The following is a 16,463-nucleotide window of genomic DNA, read 5'->3' on the forward strand; positions in this document are numbered from 1 at the left end:
TGTGCATAACATTTTTTGCTCTGGCAGAGGCTCTGGGTTTGATTCACAGCACCCACATCTTGGCTGAGAACCATCTGGAACCTCAGTGCCAGGGGATCCAAAGTACACCTAGGTGTCTATGGGTAGGCCACACACAGAGTGCACAGAAAGAATGCATTCAAAACATTTCCACCCCTAAAATAAATCCACTAAAGTCATACAAGTATGTTGGGTAGGTTCCTGTTGACATTAGCTACTGCATGATTCTCTAACATTTATTCTCTTCATTTGTTTGTGTTTGTGTCTCTCTGATTCAAGTAGCTCCTTTTCTGATTTTTGTCTCCATAGTCTAATTTACTATCACATACCCATGAAAACAGTGGTTCTCAACAAGTGGGTAGTGACCCATTTGGGAATCCTAGGACTTTCTTTCACAGGGTTCACCTAACACCTTCTCAAAACATAGATATAAACATTATAGTTCATAAGACACAAAAAATGACAGTTATGAAGTAGCAAGGGAAATAATTTCCTGTGCAGGTTCACCACAACATGAGATAGGTCATCAGATGGTCACTGGCTGAGGAAGGTTGAGAACTAGTGCCTTAGAGGATGATTAGCTTGTGTGTTCCCAGAAGTGAGGATATGAAGGAGGTGAAGTAATGGGCCAGGCTGGGATCCTCTTTTCTGACACTATTTGCAATACTGCAGACATAGGAACACAGAGACATCGTTCCTCTCACAAGCAAATATGTTACATGTCAAATTAGTGGGAATTATCAGTAAATATATTTCTTTTTCTTGGCAGCTATCAGTTATTACCTCATCATGAGAAGACAGGTCCATCTCACTTTTGATGTTCTTTAAAGTGGAGATCTCACTACCAGGAGAAATGCTGTTTTTTACTTTTTTGTTGATATGAGTGTCATTGTTAGAAGTATGATGGAGATGATGTTGAATGATCTTTCCCTGAGTTTTGCTTCAACACGTGGGTTGTAGTCAAGGAGTTTGCTGGAAATTGTGTTTCCTGGGATGGATCCCAGATCATTATGGAAGCAGAGTGATCTGCTGGCACTGGAGTGCTTGCGTACGCTTTCATTTTCATTTGTTTGTTTTCTTTTATTCGTGTGCTGTCAAGTGTGTGTGTGTGCGTATGTTTGTGTATATTAATGCTAATAGATTTTCAGTCAAAACATACATCAGTGGGCCACTGAGAGGGCTAAACTGATAAATATTCTTGCCAGCATGACTGACAACTCCAATTTGATCCCTCAGACTGAAATGGTGAGAGGAGAGAACCGATGTCTATAAATTATCGTTGGTCTTGTCTCCTTTGCCCCAACCCTATCACATGACATCACAGTCAAATTTGATCAAAGCTTGAGCTTTGGCATGTGATAGGTGGATCTGAGCGTCCTATCCTGGAAGTACATTGGGGATGAGGTTGAATGATGTTTACCTCAGTTTTTGCTTCTATGTCAGACTTATATTCTAGCAGTTTGCTGGCAATTTTTGTGTTGTCCCTGGAAACGGTACAGTGCAGGACTGTATTTCCACTTAAATCACTCAGGTGGGAATTAGCACCCTGAATCAGTAATATAGTTATGCATTCTACATTGCCCCTCTGTGTGGCCTGTTGGTATTGTATAAAGAAAGAGACATTCAATTCAAGAAAGTCAAGATAAATATTTCTAAAATTGCATTGAATAGTTACACTTAGATCAGAGAAATTGCTCAGCTTATGCATATTTCCCTCTCTTTTTAAGACAGGGTCTTCTTAAGTACCCTAGTCTTGCCTAAATTCATAATCTCCCCACCAAAGCTTTCCAAGTGACAGAATTTCAGGAGTGTGCCAATACACCTAGATATTAAAGCATCTCATCAGCACTAGTTGGTTGCTGTTATAGTGAGGGAGGTTGCTTGTTCATTTGTTTTGCTAACTTGACACAGGCTGAAGATCCCTGGAAAGAGGGATCCTCACTTGAGGAATTGCCTCTATCAGACTGGGCTGTGGGAAAGTCTGTGGAGCATTTTCTTGATTGAGGTTGATGTGGGAGGGCACCTCTTCCAAGAGGTGGTTGCACAGCTTGGCAGGTAGTCCAGAGTATTCTAAGAAAGCTGCAAGCCTTGGAAAAAGCCATGGAAAAGCAGCATTGCCCCCATGATCTCTGCTTCAGTTCCTGCCTCTGGTTCCTGACTTGAGCTCCTGCCCTGGTTTCCCTTCATGATGGACTGTGATGTGGAATTGTGCACCAAATAAACATTTTCTTTCCCAAGTTGGTTTTGGTCAGGTTTATCATAGCAACATAAAAACAAACAAGGACAAGATCTAATGCAATTCATATTAAAACTGCTGTCTAAGAGCTACCTTAATCAAGGGTGTGTAGCCTTCATCATCCTGGATGTCAATAGAGGCCTTTTTGGATAATAACAATGTTACCATGTCTGGATGATTGTGTGCCCAGGCGTATTGGAGTGACATCCTACAAATTGAAAGGATATTTTAGGAAATTACAGATTATCATATAAAGGCACATTCAACTGTAAGTACTAGATAGCAAACTTCATTTCCTTCTGATGTAAGAGAAGTAACTGGAGTTTTATTATTTACTTATTTCTCTACTCAAGTGTTCATTTGCTGTGCTAGGGATATAGTGCATGGCCATCCCATTTAAGGTAAGTGTTCTATCACAAGTTTCAGTCTTCCTTAGAGCAGCGCATCTGCATAACAGAACACCCAACAGACTGAATTCAGCTTGGATTTAAATCCTACTTTAATTGCTGTTATAAACTAGTTATATATTATATATAGTAGTATTCAATAGGTAGGATTGTAGACCAGAGCCACTGTGCCTACTTTTTCTTTATTTCACGTTTTAGCATCACTGACATCTCTGCCACTTATAATTCATGATATTTTATGACTATTATTGGCAATATTACATGTTATATATTAGGCTTTCTATGAGCTCCATAACTCAATTTTCCCATGCACAGGATGGGGATTCAACACTGTAGCTATCTTACATTGTCCTACTGTGATGCTTCAATTCACATCTTCAAGAGCATGGACAAGTGCTTCCAGCACCTGACATTCAGTGTTTGGTGGATACAATAATGATTAGTCTTCCTACTGACAACAAACACAATATTCCAATAAAGAGAAATAACAGAATTATACCTACTCTTAAGGAACATTTTTTTATTCAAATATGTTTACAATATTTTAAAACAATATTCCCCAAGATGACCTTGAACTTGGTAATCCTCCCAGTAGGCAGGATTGCAGGTCAGTGCCACTGTGCCTACCTTACTCTTTATTTCACATTTTAGCATTGCTAAAATCTCTGCCATGATATTTTATGACTATAATTGGCAATATTTTTAACTCTGCCACTATAAAAAATAAAAGGTTATCTTGCAGTCCACTGTGCCTTATATAAAATGAAATATGATATAGTACACAGGCCCATGGCAATTCTACAGGTCACTTGTATCTATGTAAATTTTAGCTCTTAAAACTATGAAAGGCAAACAAGATGAAAATAGCAGTAACAAAAATCTAAATCCTCAGTCATTGATACTTTGATTTTTTTCACTTCTCAATGCCCAAAAGTAATATTTCTATATTTGCTGCCAACAGGGACACAGCCTAGTCCTCAGACAATAGACAGAGTGTCCCTGATAATCCAGACACCAAATGGTAGCAAAGCAGGCCATAGTGCTTTGCCTTGCAACCTCCAATGAGTTCATAACTCCAAAAATGGCAAATATAAGGAGATAACCCACTGCATCATAGCTCCCTTGCTTTTATTTTCAAAAAGCTTTAAACCAAAAGAAAATTAGGATTCAAATGAGCATGAGTCTTTGTAGTCAATATTTAAATTTATGGAATGTAAGGAAAGCTGACTGGGCTTTATGTGTATGCTGTATAGGAGATACCTAAGTTCCATGTGGGGAATAAATGGATTGACAGAATGGATAAATACAGTTGAGAAATTTAGTATTTTTAAAGAATGTGTTTATTAAGCAAAGACAATTTTGAAAATATAATTTATTGTTCTATTATTTGTATAAAGCAAAGCACTGTCAATTGGAATTTTGGAATATAGGTACCTGCAGGGCCTCCAAAGCAAAACACTGGGGGAGTTGGGTGATGTGTCAGGTCCTTACAGTCCTGCAGCCATGAGAAAATACCTCCCTAAGACTGGCTTGATGGAGATAGAAAAAATCCATCCGGAGTGGGCCAATCCAGACCCAAAAAAGACAAATACTGTTTTTGATTTGTACTTTTTTTCCTTTAAAAGTCTGATATGGGAACTACAATCTAGTAACCACAGAGGTTTGGTACTTGGTAAAGGACCAGAAGGGAGGAGAGTATCTCTCAAGGAAGGGGAAAGTCTATAGTGTGTTGAAGATATACATGAGCACTAGATTAGGAGGGTTTAATTAGAGGAAGATGGGAGCGAAGGATAAAGGAGGGAATATGAGCAGGGACAATCAACACTGCAGACCCTTTGAAAAACTATATGGGAACTGACTACCCCAGAAGCTTCCTATACATAAGTGATAGGAATCTAAACGGGCTCAAAACATAATAGGTTTGACAAGGCTCCAATTAGACATCTTATGCCACTATCTTAAACCTCCTGTGCCAGGGGCAAGGTACAGCCTGTTGAGTCCTTAACCAAAGGGACCCTCAGAAACCCCCAAATAGCACAGGGTATTTCCAAGGCTGTTGGTGTCTCTGCACAACCTGATGTGAAGTCTTGTTTCTGAAAGTAACACTTCTGTCATTGAACATGGAGAAGTTCAGCTGACGTCTAACTAGATTCTTCACCTACTAACCAGAGTTCATGGTACTGGAAGGCAGTCTGTACTGGAGAGAAAGGTAATCCTCAATATCTCTCAGCTACAAACCCTGGGACCCACAACAGCACCCACATGGAGCTCACAACCATCTGTAAATGCAGTTCTAGGGAATCCAGCACCCTCTTTTATCTTCACAGGCACCAGACATGCACACAGTGTACCATATGCATGAAGGCAAAACATAATACACGTGAAATAAATGTAAACTTTAAATAATAATGTAATGCACTTATCTAGTAAGTTCACTCTATTAAAGTATACAATCCAGTATGATTTTCTTAGTATGTTCTTAAAAGTATGCAATCATCATCCTATTTGATTTTAAAATATTTTTGTCATTGGAGAAGAAACCATTTATTCACTAGTAGTTATTCTTCATCCTCCAGACCCCACCCCCTGTCAGCTACCAATCTAACTTTCTGCTTCAGGTTTATCACTCTGGGTGTTTAATAGAATTCAAACCAGCTAATAGGAAACTATCCCATTCTTCTGTCATTTTGCTTCTTTCACTGAGTTTAATGTCTGTGATGTTTATTCATGTTATAGGATGTAGCAGTACTCTACCCCTTTTCAGGGCTAGATACTTGACCATTGTATTAACACAGCACCCTTTGTTTACCCATTCATCAAGCAGTAGTTATCTGGGGTTTCTACCTTTTCTCTATTATAAATGCTGTGCATACTCTGGTGCTAGTGGCTGCATCATTGTATAGCTATACTTCCAGCAGTTATGTAGCAGGTTCCTGTACCTTGGTTCCTCCACTCTCTCTTATGAGCCCCAGCACCAGTACATGCTAGACAAGTGCACTACCCCTAACCTCGATCCTCAGCATGCAACATGTACACTTCAAAGTTTCCTTTTTTTTCATTATTTTATAGTGATTACATGTTGAAGAGACAAATAAAATGAAAGCAAAATGCTAGCAAAATTAATTTCACTTGCTTAGTTTTACATTTAAGGTAATTTATAAAGGTATTCAAAATTCAGAATATGCAGCCAGAAGTGGTGATACATTTCCTATAATCCTAGCATTCAGTGGGTGGATGCAGGAGCATCTTCACTTAAATGAGACCAGCCAGAGATACATGAGATCCTGCCTTAAAAAAAAAACAAAATAATAACAACAAAAAACAAAAACAAACAAAAATAAAAAACCCACAAATTAACCCCCCAATGAGCATATAGTTGACTTTGTATCTCTACAATTAGAGGTGGCATGCAGTTTTGTAGTATAGAGAATGCTTAAGATTCCAGCTTAGAGAGATGTTGAGACCATGGTTGGAGGAAGCACAGGGACAAATAGCCAAACTGGTGGAAATGCATGAACTGAGAACCAATGGTGGAGGAACCCCCATGGAACTGGACCAGGCCCTCTGGATAAGTGAGACAGTTGATTAGCTTGATCTGTTTGGGAGGGCCCCAGGCAGTGGAGCCAGGACCTGTCCTTGGTGCATGGGTTGACTTTTTGGAGCCTGGGGCCTATGCTGAGGCACTTTGCTCAGCCTTGGTGTAGGGAGGAGGGGACTGGACCTGCCTTGGCTGAGTCTTCCAGGCTGGGCTGACTCACCAGGGGAGACCTTGCCATGGAGGAGGTGGGAGTGGGGAGTCAATTGGGAGGGGAGGGCTGAGAGGTGGGAGGAGGGAAGATGGGGGAATCTGTGGCTGATATGTGAAATTAAGTTAATTATAAAATAAAAATATTATAAAAAAAAGATTCACGCTTACTCTGAGTCACAACAGAACCCACCCTACTTGTTAACCACTCCCTGCCATTTATCTATCCGGAGGCTGATTTTTCCCTCTGCTTGGCTTCAAACTGGGGGTGAGAGCATAATGAGATGTCTGAAAGGCCCACCCTATGCAAAAAGTAAATCAGGCAAAGAATTTGTATGTATGGCAAGCCTATTTTCTGAGTCCCTCACACTGTCTCCTCACCCTCTCACAACCCTTTCCAGGAAAAGATGAAACATCACCATTTATAGCTTCTTAGTGAGTATTTAGTTTGGCGATCTGAGTTATCTTGGGCATTTTTGTTCTCTATTTAATCTCAACAACCACCATGAAAGATGGAGAGTGGAGTCCCGGGAGGAGGTAAAGGAGCATATGGAACTCAAGTTTATAACCCAGACCCAACACCCCTGGTTCCATCCCAGTTTTTCCCACAAGCCCTGTTTCTGTTTCTGGAAGAACTGACACTGTGGTCCTTTTCCATCTTCTACTTGCCTTATGGTGGAAAAGGTGACCTGGGTGTGATGGGCTTGGCGGGGTCAAGAGGACCAATGGGCACTGAGTTCAGTGTGTGGTCCAGAGGGACATTCCCAGGCCCTCTCACTAAGACTGGGGAGCAGCAGTTGTCCACAAAGATGGGGAGGGCAGGACTGGAGGACTGTCACCCTGTGCTGGGGAGTCAGGCCTTTGGGGGACATCATGCCCTGGGCTACAGGGACACAGGGATCATGCTCCTGTTGTTCTCTTTGGCTATCAGGGTTTTGCCTCTGGATTAGGCTTTTGAGGGCTGAGAAAAGCTACATTGTTTTTAAGCCTTGTATAAACACAAACCCCCAGGACATCTTCCTGTTTACCTCTGCATGCCACTTAAAACTCACAGTAGACTGCAGAGACCTAAGCAGCACATTCAGGAGTCCTTCCATTCTTACTGTACACCCAGCTGTCTTGGAGGCTGATTATAAGCAGTCTGCTTTCTTTTAGGGCTTCCCAGGATCCAGAGTAGAAAAGGTCAATCCTTGTCTCTCCTGCCAGACCAGATCCTAGAGTTGGTGGTGGGTAGCCTCCCAGGTTTTGGTCTGGGCACATTACTGGAATTGGAGGTGAGTAGAAGACAGGCCCAGCTCTCTCTTTAGATGTCAACTGCAGCCATCATTCCTGGCTACTCCTCTGTCTTTCCAGAGGCTGATTTTTGGGCTGTGAGAGAAGAGCAGGCCTCCTGAGGCAGGGCAATTCTGGTAAAAAGGACCTCCTAGTGAGGTTCCTGATCCCCATGGGTAGTAGTGAAACAAATGAGAGCCAGGTAGGGAGTCATCCTCAGTCATCATAGGGGTGCAGGAAGAGAGGACTTAGCCTAAGGCCAGGTTTCTATCACACAGCCTTCTCTTCTACCAAAATAAAACAAACACCAACAGGCACCTGCGGACACATGCCCTGTGTGATGAGAGGATCTGAGACTCAGGACTTTCTTTGTTTCCTTTTATTACCTAACTTTAAGAGATCTTAGGGGCACCAGGCAGTGGTGGTGCACACCTTTAATCCCAGCACAAGGGATTAAATTAAATCCCAGCACAAGGCAGAGCCAGTTAGATTTCTGTGAGTTCCAGGCCAGCCTGGTCTACACAGCAAAAGTCAGGACAGGCACCAAAACTACATGGAGAAACCCTGGCTTGAAAAACAAAACAAACAAACAAACAAAACAACAACAAAAATCAAAAGAAAAAATAAGATTAGTGGGTCTAACCAGAAAGCAAGCTACATATTATCTGAGCCTGGAGCTTTGCAAAAATAAGGGAGTTGGCCTAGGACTATATCAGTTTGACATGCTCCTATCCCTAACTACCCCTCACCACACACACAGAGAAGTACAATATTAGTGCATTGACCCTCTCTTTTGGTTTTCTCCTAGGGATCCAGAGGTGAAAGGGGTGACTAGGGTCACAAAGGAGAAAAGGTAATGGCAAATCTGTACAAGTGATGTGCTGCAATAGAAGTGGGAGCTCCCCCACCTGTGGATTGAGGGATAGTCATCATAAAAATGGCTGACCAAATGTATCCACAGCCAGTTCCAAGTGGCATTTCAAAACAGTCACAGTATTTGTTGTTCTTTCACAGGGTTTTCCTGGATTTCCTGGAATGCTGGGGCAGAAAGTAAGTGTCTAGAAGTAGAGATGACAGACCTTAGGTCCTCCAAACAGCAAATGGAGCCTCCTTTTGGTCCTTCAGGCAGAATCATTGATTTTAACTAGAAATTAAAGTTTAAGTGGAAACTATTTAATGCTATCCATTTCAAATCCATAGGAGGAAAAATATTCTAATGAAAGTGATTTTTTGAATAATATTAAGATTGTCTTACCTTTGAGGCCACCATTAATGAACAAGAAATTTAAGGAATATCATGTGATAAATTCAACATATCCATTTGGAAATTGACAAAATTTTCTTTAGAAGTAATATCAGGAACAAATTTATTTTTTCTTTTTATTTATTATTCTGTCATACAACACATCCCAACTTAATTTTCCCTCCCTCCACTCCTCCTACTTCCCCCTCTCACTCTCCTATACCTCTGTTCTTCCCACTTCCTCACCACATTGCCCTTTTCTCCCAGATCTGTTACTCCTCTGTTTCCCTTCAGAAAATAGAAGGCCACTCAGGTATATCAACCAAACATGTCATAACAAATGCAATAAGACTAGGCGCAAGCCCTAAAGTTCAGGCTGGACAAGGCAACTGAGTAGGAGGAAAGGCGGCCCCAAAACAGATGAAAGAATCAGGCACACTAACATGCACACTGTTAGGAGTACCACAAAAGTGCCCAAGCCAAAAACTCATAGCATATATGCAGAGGACTTAGCAGAGATCCATGCAGGCTTTGAGATTGCTGCTTCAGTTTCTGTGAACCACTATGACTCCTCCTTAGTTGATTTTGTGGGCCATGTTCTCCTGGTGTCCTTGACCCCTCTGATTCCTGGGATCCTTTCTCTACCTGTTCTTCAGGGTTCCATGAGCTCTGCCTAATGATTGGGCATGAAAATCTGCATCTGCATCCATCAGCCGCTGAAAAAGCCACTACAATGATGAGTGGGATAGGCACTGACCTATGAGTATAGCAGAATGTTGTGAGGAAGAATTTCACATTTTTGTTCTATTCTAGGTCCCTGAGTGACCCAGCTTCTGGTTCCAGGTCATGCCTGCCTGAAGACCAGACAAACACCCCCTGTCGAACCCTAGGCCACACCTGCCAGAAGACCAGGTGGGCCAGCTGCCTGTGGGTCTCCCTCTGTAATTAATTTTGAACTCTAATTTGATAATCTCTTATATAAGTTGCTACAATACTACAAAAGGTACAGCACATATTCCAGTAGAAACACAACAAAAACATAAAATATTTTATTATATGCCAGGAAAAGCAATGGAAACAATGGTGGCTGTGTCCTGATTGTTTTTGTTTTTAATCAACTTGACACAAGTTAGAGATACATATGACAGGAGGAATCCATGACTGAGAACCCCCCCCCCAAGTCTGGCCTGTAGTAAAGCATATAAAACATTTCTTTAATTAGTGATTAATGTGCACAAGCCCAGTACACTGTGAGTGGTGCTGCCTATGGAGAGTTGGTCCTGAGATGTGTAAGGAAGCAAGCTGAGTAAATCAGTAGAGGCAGATCAGTAAGCATCACACATCTGTGGTCTCTGTTGCAGTTCATGTGTTGAAGTTCCTGCTCTGAGTCCTTGCCTGGATCACATCACTGTTGGATTTTGAGCTATAAGGTGAAATATACCCCTTCTTATCCAAGTAACTTTTGTTATTCATGTTTTATCAAGGCACAAAAAACATTAACTTGGAAAACTATTCTGTGTAGACTGCTAAATTATTTGTGCCTCAAATGACAAAGGATGTTATTTCAGACAACAATCCAGTGGTACTGATAACTGGTCTAGGATCAAGGGAAGACATGAGCATGAACTAATAATCATCTGCATTTTTACAAGTTATGGATAATTGTGTTCAGTGCCTAAAAACTCATTATGCAATTGCAGAGAAGAGTCACTGTCTCCAGAAAACTTGGACTTTTCTCTCCAACAATGATTGCTTGGGGAAGAAACTCACAGCCATGTCCCTGGGGATGTCTGGGCTCATAGCTCTTGCTATTGGGGTCTTTGTTGAGCACAGAGAAACTTCTACTGTCAAGGCCCCATATCAGGCTGTCAGTTACATTCTGCTTATTATGCTCACTTTTGCTTACTCTGTCACTTGCTATTCATTGGCTATCCCCACATAGCCCCCTGTATGCTGCTACAGAACACATTTTGATTTCTGTTTACTGTGGCTCTATTCACTGTGTTGTCCAGAATTTCATAAGCTTAAGAATTTCATAAAGGATGAGATCTACATGAACAGCCTGGACATGAGTGGGGGTAATGAAAGGGCAAGGGTCGGGGGAAAGAGAGCTTGGGGGAGCGGGAGATCCCAGCTGGATCAATAACAGAGAGGGAGAACAAGGAATAGGAGACCATGGTAAATGTAGACCACATGAGAATAGGAAGAAACCAAGTGCTAGAGAGGCCCACAGAAATCCACAAAGATACCCCCACAATAGATTGCTGGCAATGGTCGAGAGACAGCCCAAAATGACCTACTCTGGTGATGGGATGGCCAAACACCCTAATTGTTGTGCCAGAAACCCCATCCAATGACTGAGGGATCTGGATGCAGAGATCCACAGCTAGGCCCCGGGTGGAGCTCTGGGAGTCTAATTAGTTAGAAAGAGGAGGGTTTATATGAGCAAGAATTGTTGAAACCAAGGTTGGATAAAGCACAATGACAAATAGACAAAGAATGGAAACACATGAACTATGAACCAATGGCTGAGGGGCTCCCAACTGGATCAGGCCCTCTGAATGGGTGAGACAGTTGATTGGCTTGATCTGTTTGAGATGCATCCAGGCAGTGGTACTGGGTCCTGTGCTCATTGCATGAGTTGGCTGTTTGAAACCTGGGGCTTATGCAGAGTTGCTAGTCTTGGCCTGGGAGGAGGGGACTGGACCTGCTGGGACTGAGTCTACCAGGTTGATCTCAGTCCTCAGGGGAGGCTTCACCCTGGAGGAGGTGGGAATAGGGTATATCCTGGGGAGAAGGGGAGGGGGCAGGAGGGGGGAGAACAAGGGAATCCATGGCTGATATGTAGAAATGAATTGTATTATAAAATAAAGAATTTCATAAAAACACCATGTTAATAGCAAGGGTTTGAAAAATGTTTTTTTAAATTTTATTTATTTTATTTTACAATACCATTCAGTTCTATATATCAGCCACGGGTTCCCCTATTCTCCCCCCTCCCACCCCCTCCCTTTACCCCCAGTACACCCCCCATTCCTACCTCCTCCAGGGCAAATCCTCCCCCGAGGACTGTGATCAACCTGGTAGACTCAGTCCAGTCAGGTCCAGTCCCTTCCTCCCAGACTGAGCCAAGTGTCCCTGCATAAGCTCCAGGTTTCAAACAGCCAACTCATGCAATGAGCACAGGACTTGGTCCCACTGCCTAGTTGCCTCCCAAACTGATCAAGCCAATCAACTGTCACACCTATTCAGAGGGCCTGATCCAGCTGGGAGCCCCTCAGCCTTTGGTTCACAGTTCATGTGTTTCCACTCATTTGGCTAGAAAAATGTCTTTTTTATCACTAGACAACAAGCCCAGTAAATTATCAGGAGAAAAGCTACTTGTTCTTTGTATAACCAAACTCTACTACTTGCAGAAATTAACCCAAAGGGTTCTCAAAGAAATGAAATTCGTCAAATGAATGTGTTTCATTTTGCACAGTTTAAAAAATTAAAATAAGTACAACATACCATAGATTTACATATTAGCTTTTTAATGGGCAAACACTTTGAGTTCTGAAAAGTCTGATTCTCTAATTACACATTTATTAAAAGTTATGGCTCTCATGGGGATACCTGTACAAATTAAGGGTGACAATGCTCCAGCATGTGTCTCTAGTAGAATGAAACATTTTTTAGATATTACAGTGTAAAGCATATTGCAGGTATACAACACAATCCTCTAGGACTAGCAGTTATAGAAAGATCTCATCACACTTTAAAAGTAATATGCAATTAACAGAAAGGGTTTATAATGATCTCTAGAGATAGAATGCACAATGATTTATTAACTTTAAATTTTTTAAATGCTAATGAAATGGGAGCAACAGCTGCAAAGAGACATTGGATAATAGAAAAAATGCTGAACTAAATAAGACTATATACTTTAAAGATGTGTTGGCCTGAGAATGGAAAACATTTTATGTATTATGTTGAGGAAGAGGTTTTGATGTTGTTTCCACAGGAGATGAAAAGCTATGTATGCCATCAAAATTGATAAAAATTAGAATTGAACATGAGAGATTTCTTGATTAGGAGAACACACAGTTCATCAAACAATATGGCAATTCTACCTGGCCAAAAAAAAAAAAAGAACTCCCCAAAATTAGGGTCAGCAGGGTTTTGTTCATGATTTTCCAGGAAAATATAAAATCCAGCTGAGTGATGTAAAGATTTTGGACAAATGAAGCATCAAAAAAAGAAGGGAGACACATCTGGAAAACATATACCAAGAAAATGAGTAATTTAGCCTAATGGTATAAAATATATCCAACAGGGTAAAACTTTCAAGATGTCTGTTTATACTGGTTTCTTCCCCTCCTCCTCCTCCTCCTCCTCCTCCTCCTCCTCCTCCTCCTCCTCCTCCTCCTTCTCCTTGTTCTTCTTCTTCTCCTTCTGGACTTTTGAGACAGGGTTTCTCTGTGTAGCATTGTGCTTCTCCTGGAACCCACTCTGTAGCTCAGAGATCTTGAACTCACAGAGAGTTCTTGAACCCACTTGAACTCACAGAGATCTGCCTGGCTCTGCCTCCTGAGTGCTGGGATTAAAGGCCCATGCCACCACTGCCCGGCTTATGCTGGTTTCTACAGACATGTTAGGCAGGTGGTCTTTATGTAGTTCCAAGTCAATTAAAAACAACAGCTGGCTTTGGAGTTGGAGCAGTGCTCTCTTTGTCTCTAAACCCAAGCATGTCTGTTAAAATTCAGTCTCTGTCTCATATCAGAAGAGCCACGAGGTATGGGACAGAAGAAAAACAAAATTTAGGAACTATGATATTGCCACTAATCTCATATCTCTCAGTTTTATTTTGGCTCTTTAAAACTTTTCTTAATGTCTGAATACTATCTTAATTTTAAACTTTTCATTTTGATATTAATGGTCTCTCTGGTCAAAACTTTCTGTTTTGATACTCATCATTAGGACTAATTTTACACGTAGGTGTTATGTAACTTCCTGTATGTGATTTCAGGCTTGAGGCTGAAACAGGTATTTAGGAAATAAGCCTGTGTGTTCTGCATGTATTTTTATAGATTATGGTCCTTTAATCTGACCAAGATTTGCTGAATGTGACATTTAATATGTTTACACTTTCCATGTTGAATGTTGAACATTCCTAACAGCAACCTCTGAAGTCTCCAAAAGATGATAGGACACCAACAATGACTCCACCTGGATTGTGGGAATGCCACTAAGATGACAAATACCATCTAAAGATCAGCTTTGGATTACAAACTGCTCAGGACAATTTCAAAACAGATATGAAGATGATCTGATCTATTATAGACTACTCCAACCAGGACTTGAGGTAGCCTTACATTTTCCCATCACACCAAGACAGGACAACAGCTGAATTCCCCAGGACTTAACCATTATCTCTGTTTTCTCAGGGTTCCCTAAAGATGCCAGGACCCCATATCAACAGGAACTAGTCTAGAAAACACAACACCCACATTCTCAAGAAATGGGGTGGTGTAGATGTAACCAATCGTATTATTAAAATAAGAAACACAGAGCCAATGTAAAAGAGAAAGCCGAGAGGTCAGAGCTCAGAGATAAAATCTTACCTCCTGCAGTGCTCCTAGCTTCCCCGAGAGAGAGCTACTTCCTGTTTGTCCGTGTTTAAATATTCTTTCTGTTCTGCCTTCTCATTGGTTGTAAACCCAACCACATGACTGCCTCATCACTGCCTGTAAGTACCGCCCTCCAGGTCTTAAAGGCATATGTCTCCAATACTGGCTGTATCCCTGAACACACAGAAATCTACCTAGCTCTTCTAACCACCACGCTTTTGCTATGGCTCTAATAGCTCTGACCCCAGGGCAACTTTATTTATTAATATAAAATTAAAATCACATTTCAGTACAAATAAAATATCACCATATTTCCCCTTTTCTATTTTAATAAAAAGAAAAAAGGCAAAAGGTTATAACTAACAAAAGAAAAACTATATACAAAAGTACAATAACTATATACAAATATATACAAGTAACAAATACCTAAACGATGTCTAGTCCATTTGTATTTGACAAATCAGAGAAAATAATTCCCTTATCTATCCTATTTTAGTAAGTTCAAAATGTATCTAATTCACTTTCTATCCTAATTAATCTTCAACTATAACTAACTAATCTTCAACTCCCTCAGAGACCCAAGAAGGAAATAATATTAGCTAACAAAAATAAAAACAGGAAGTGCACAAAAGCAACTTCCAAAAATTTTGTGAGTTGACAGAAACAGCCAGCTGCCTGGACAGTCACCTGAGGTTTCTCTGCAGTGTTGGGGCATCATCTTCAGCCTATAGGCTTAGCGTATCTGACAGACTCATTTGTGAAGTAGGTTGTACACAAGGTCAACAGTTCAACCTCACATTGGGTGAGAGCAGTCCATGTACCAGAAACACCTGAATTCCACTAGTGTCATGTCATGATTCAGGATTTTAAATTCTGGAAATTGTTGATGGTTTTTGAATTCAGCTGTCCATTCTTCTTGGCTGTGTATATATGGCTTCATCTCAGCATCCTCTTCTTCTCCACATATCTATATTAAATGCCAGTCTACTATTAGGCGTGGGTTTTCAGTTGCTGTTCCATTGCACAACAGAAGCCATCGGCCCACTGCCTGTTCAGCTGCCTTCTAAGAAAAGGACACTGTACCTTTTCCGGATTGTGAAGGCCACTTCAGGGATGGTGCCATATTGTCCTGGCCTCAGAAGATGCCTTCTGATAAAGCCATAACCACACTTGTCTTGGCAGGAATTGGTAGTCCTTTGTTTCGTGTTCTGTCTGTCCATTTTGTCCTGTTGATTTGAGGATACTTTGTTGTCCAGTGGCTAACTTTTGCCACAATGAAAATTAACTCCATATGCAGTTTCTTCAATGCCCATATTTTCTCTGAAGTAGATTGGTACTGCCAGGAGCCGACATGTCTCAAAAAAGAAAAATTTCTAAGTTATTAAAACATTTTAAATGCCATATTCGGTAGATCTCTGAAGGGTTTGAAGATGACCTGTCTAAAACATATCTGCTCAATTTTTAAAATGTATCTAATATGACTACAATTTCTATTGTAATGTCTATACCTACTAACTTTCATTTCTTTATATCCTAATAGTTGATAATAATGTAAAGTATTTAAAACTAGTAACTATCTTTTTCTTTTCTTTTCTTTCTTTCTTTCTTTCTTTTTTTTTAAACAAGAACCTTAAATCTAATCTCCTTTGCTTAGCCTTTTTCCTAACCCTTGACAACAACTTGTAACCAACCCCCCTAAACAATGAAAATTATCCCAGACCCAAAACCCATTAAAAGAACCAAAAAACCACCCGCCCCACACCACTTCTTTGGCAATGTGGGTGTCATATTCTTAAAATTGCTTCCTGCTGGGTATGGGCGAAGTTATCTTTATCCTGAAAGAAAATTTTTTAGGTTAATTGTCAAATTCTAGGAAAGGTAACTATATCCTTCATTATTATCCAGTCTGTGTATAAAGCCAAAGTTCAGGGTT

The 16,463-nt window shown here is 40.8% G+C and overlaps 2 protein-coding genes across 31 annotated transcripts in view; one reads left to right on the plus strand and one right to left on the minus strand.

Annotated features, from left to right (window-relative positions):
* The window catches only part of LOC143270238 (uncharacterized), a 139,992-nt gene that overhangs the window by 15,608 nt on the left and 107,921 nt on the right, over positions 1–16,463 (minus strand). The window contains exon 3 of the mRNA XM_076559436.1: positions 2,348–2,462. Coding sequence (XP_076415551.1) covers positions 2,348–2,461 — 114 coding nt within the window. The 5' untranslated portion in view covers position 2,462. The remainder of the gene's footprint in view (positions 1–2,347; positions 2,463–16,463) is intronic.
* The window catches only part of LOC121826022 (uncharacterized), a 112,648-nt gene that overhangs the window by 8,384 nt on the left and 87,801 nt on the right, over positions 1–16,463 (plus strand). For 15 of the 30 annotated variants that reach the window (XR_013047354.1, XR_013047351.1, XR_013047345.1 and 12 more), the window contains 4 exons: positions 8,487–8,531; positions 8,693–8,728; positions 9,735–9,833; positions 10,283–10,351. Coding sequence is in view for 8 of the 30 variants with exons in the window: in XM_076559435.1 (XP_076415550.1) it covers positions 8,487–8,531; positions 8,693–8,728; positions 9,735–9,833; positions 10,283–10,343 (241 nt within the window). In the remaining 22 variants the exon portion in view is untranslated. The other 15 variants (XR_013047334.1, XR_013047335.1, XR_013047336.1 and 12 more) reach the window with 3 other exon arrangements.

This window comes from Peromyscus maniculatus, chromosome 22 (genome assembly GCF_049852395.1).
Source record: "Peromyscus maniculatus bairdii isolate BWxNUB_F1_BW_parent chromosome 22, HU_Pman_BW_mat_3.1, whole genome shotgun sequence".
Classification (NCBI taxonomy): Eukaryota; Metazoa; Chordata; class Mammalia; order Rodentia; family Cricetidae; genus Peromyscus; species Peromyscus maniculatus.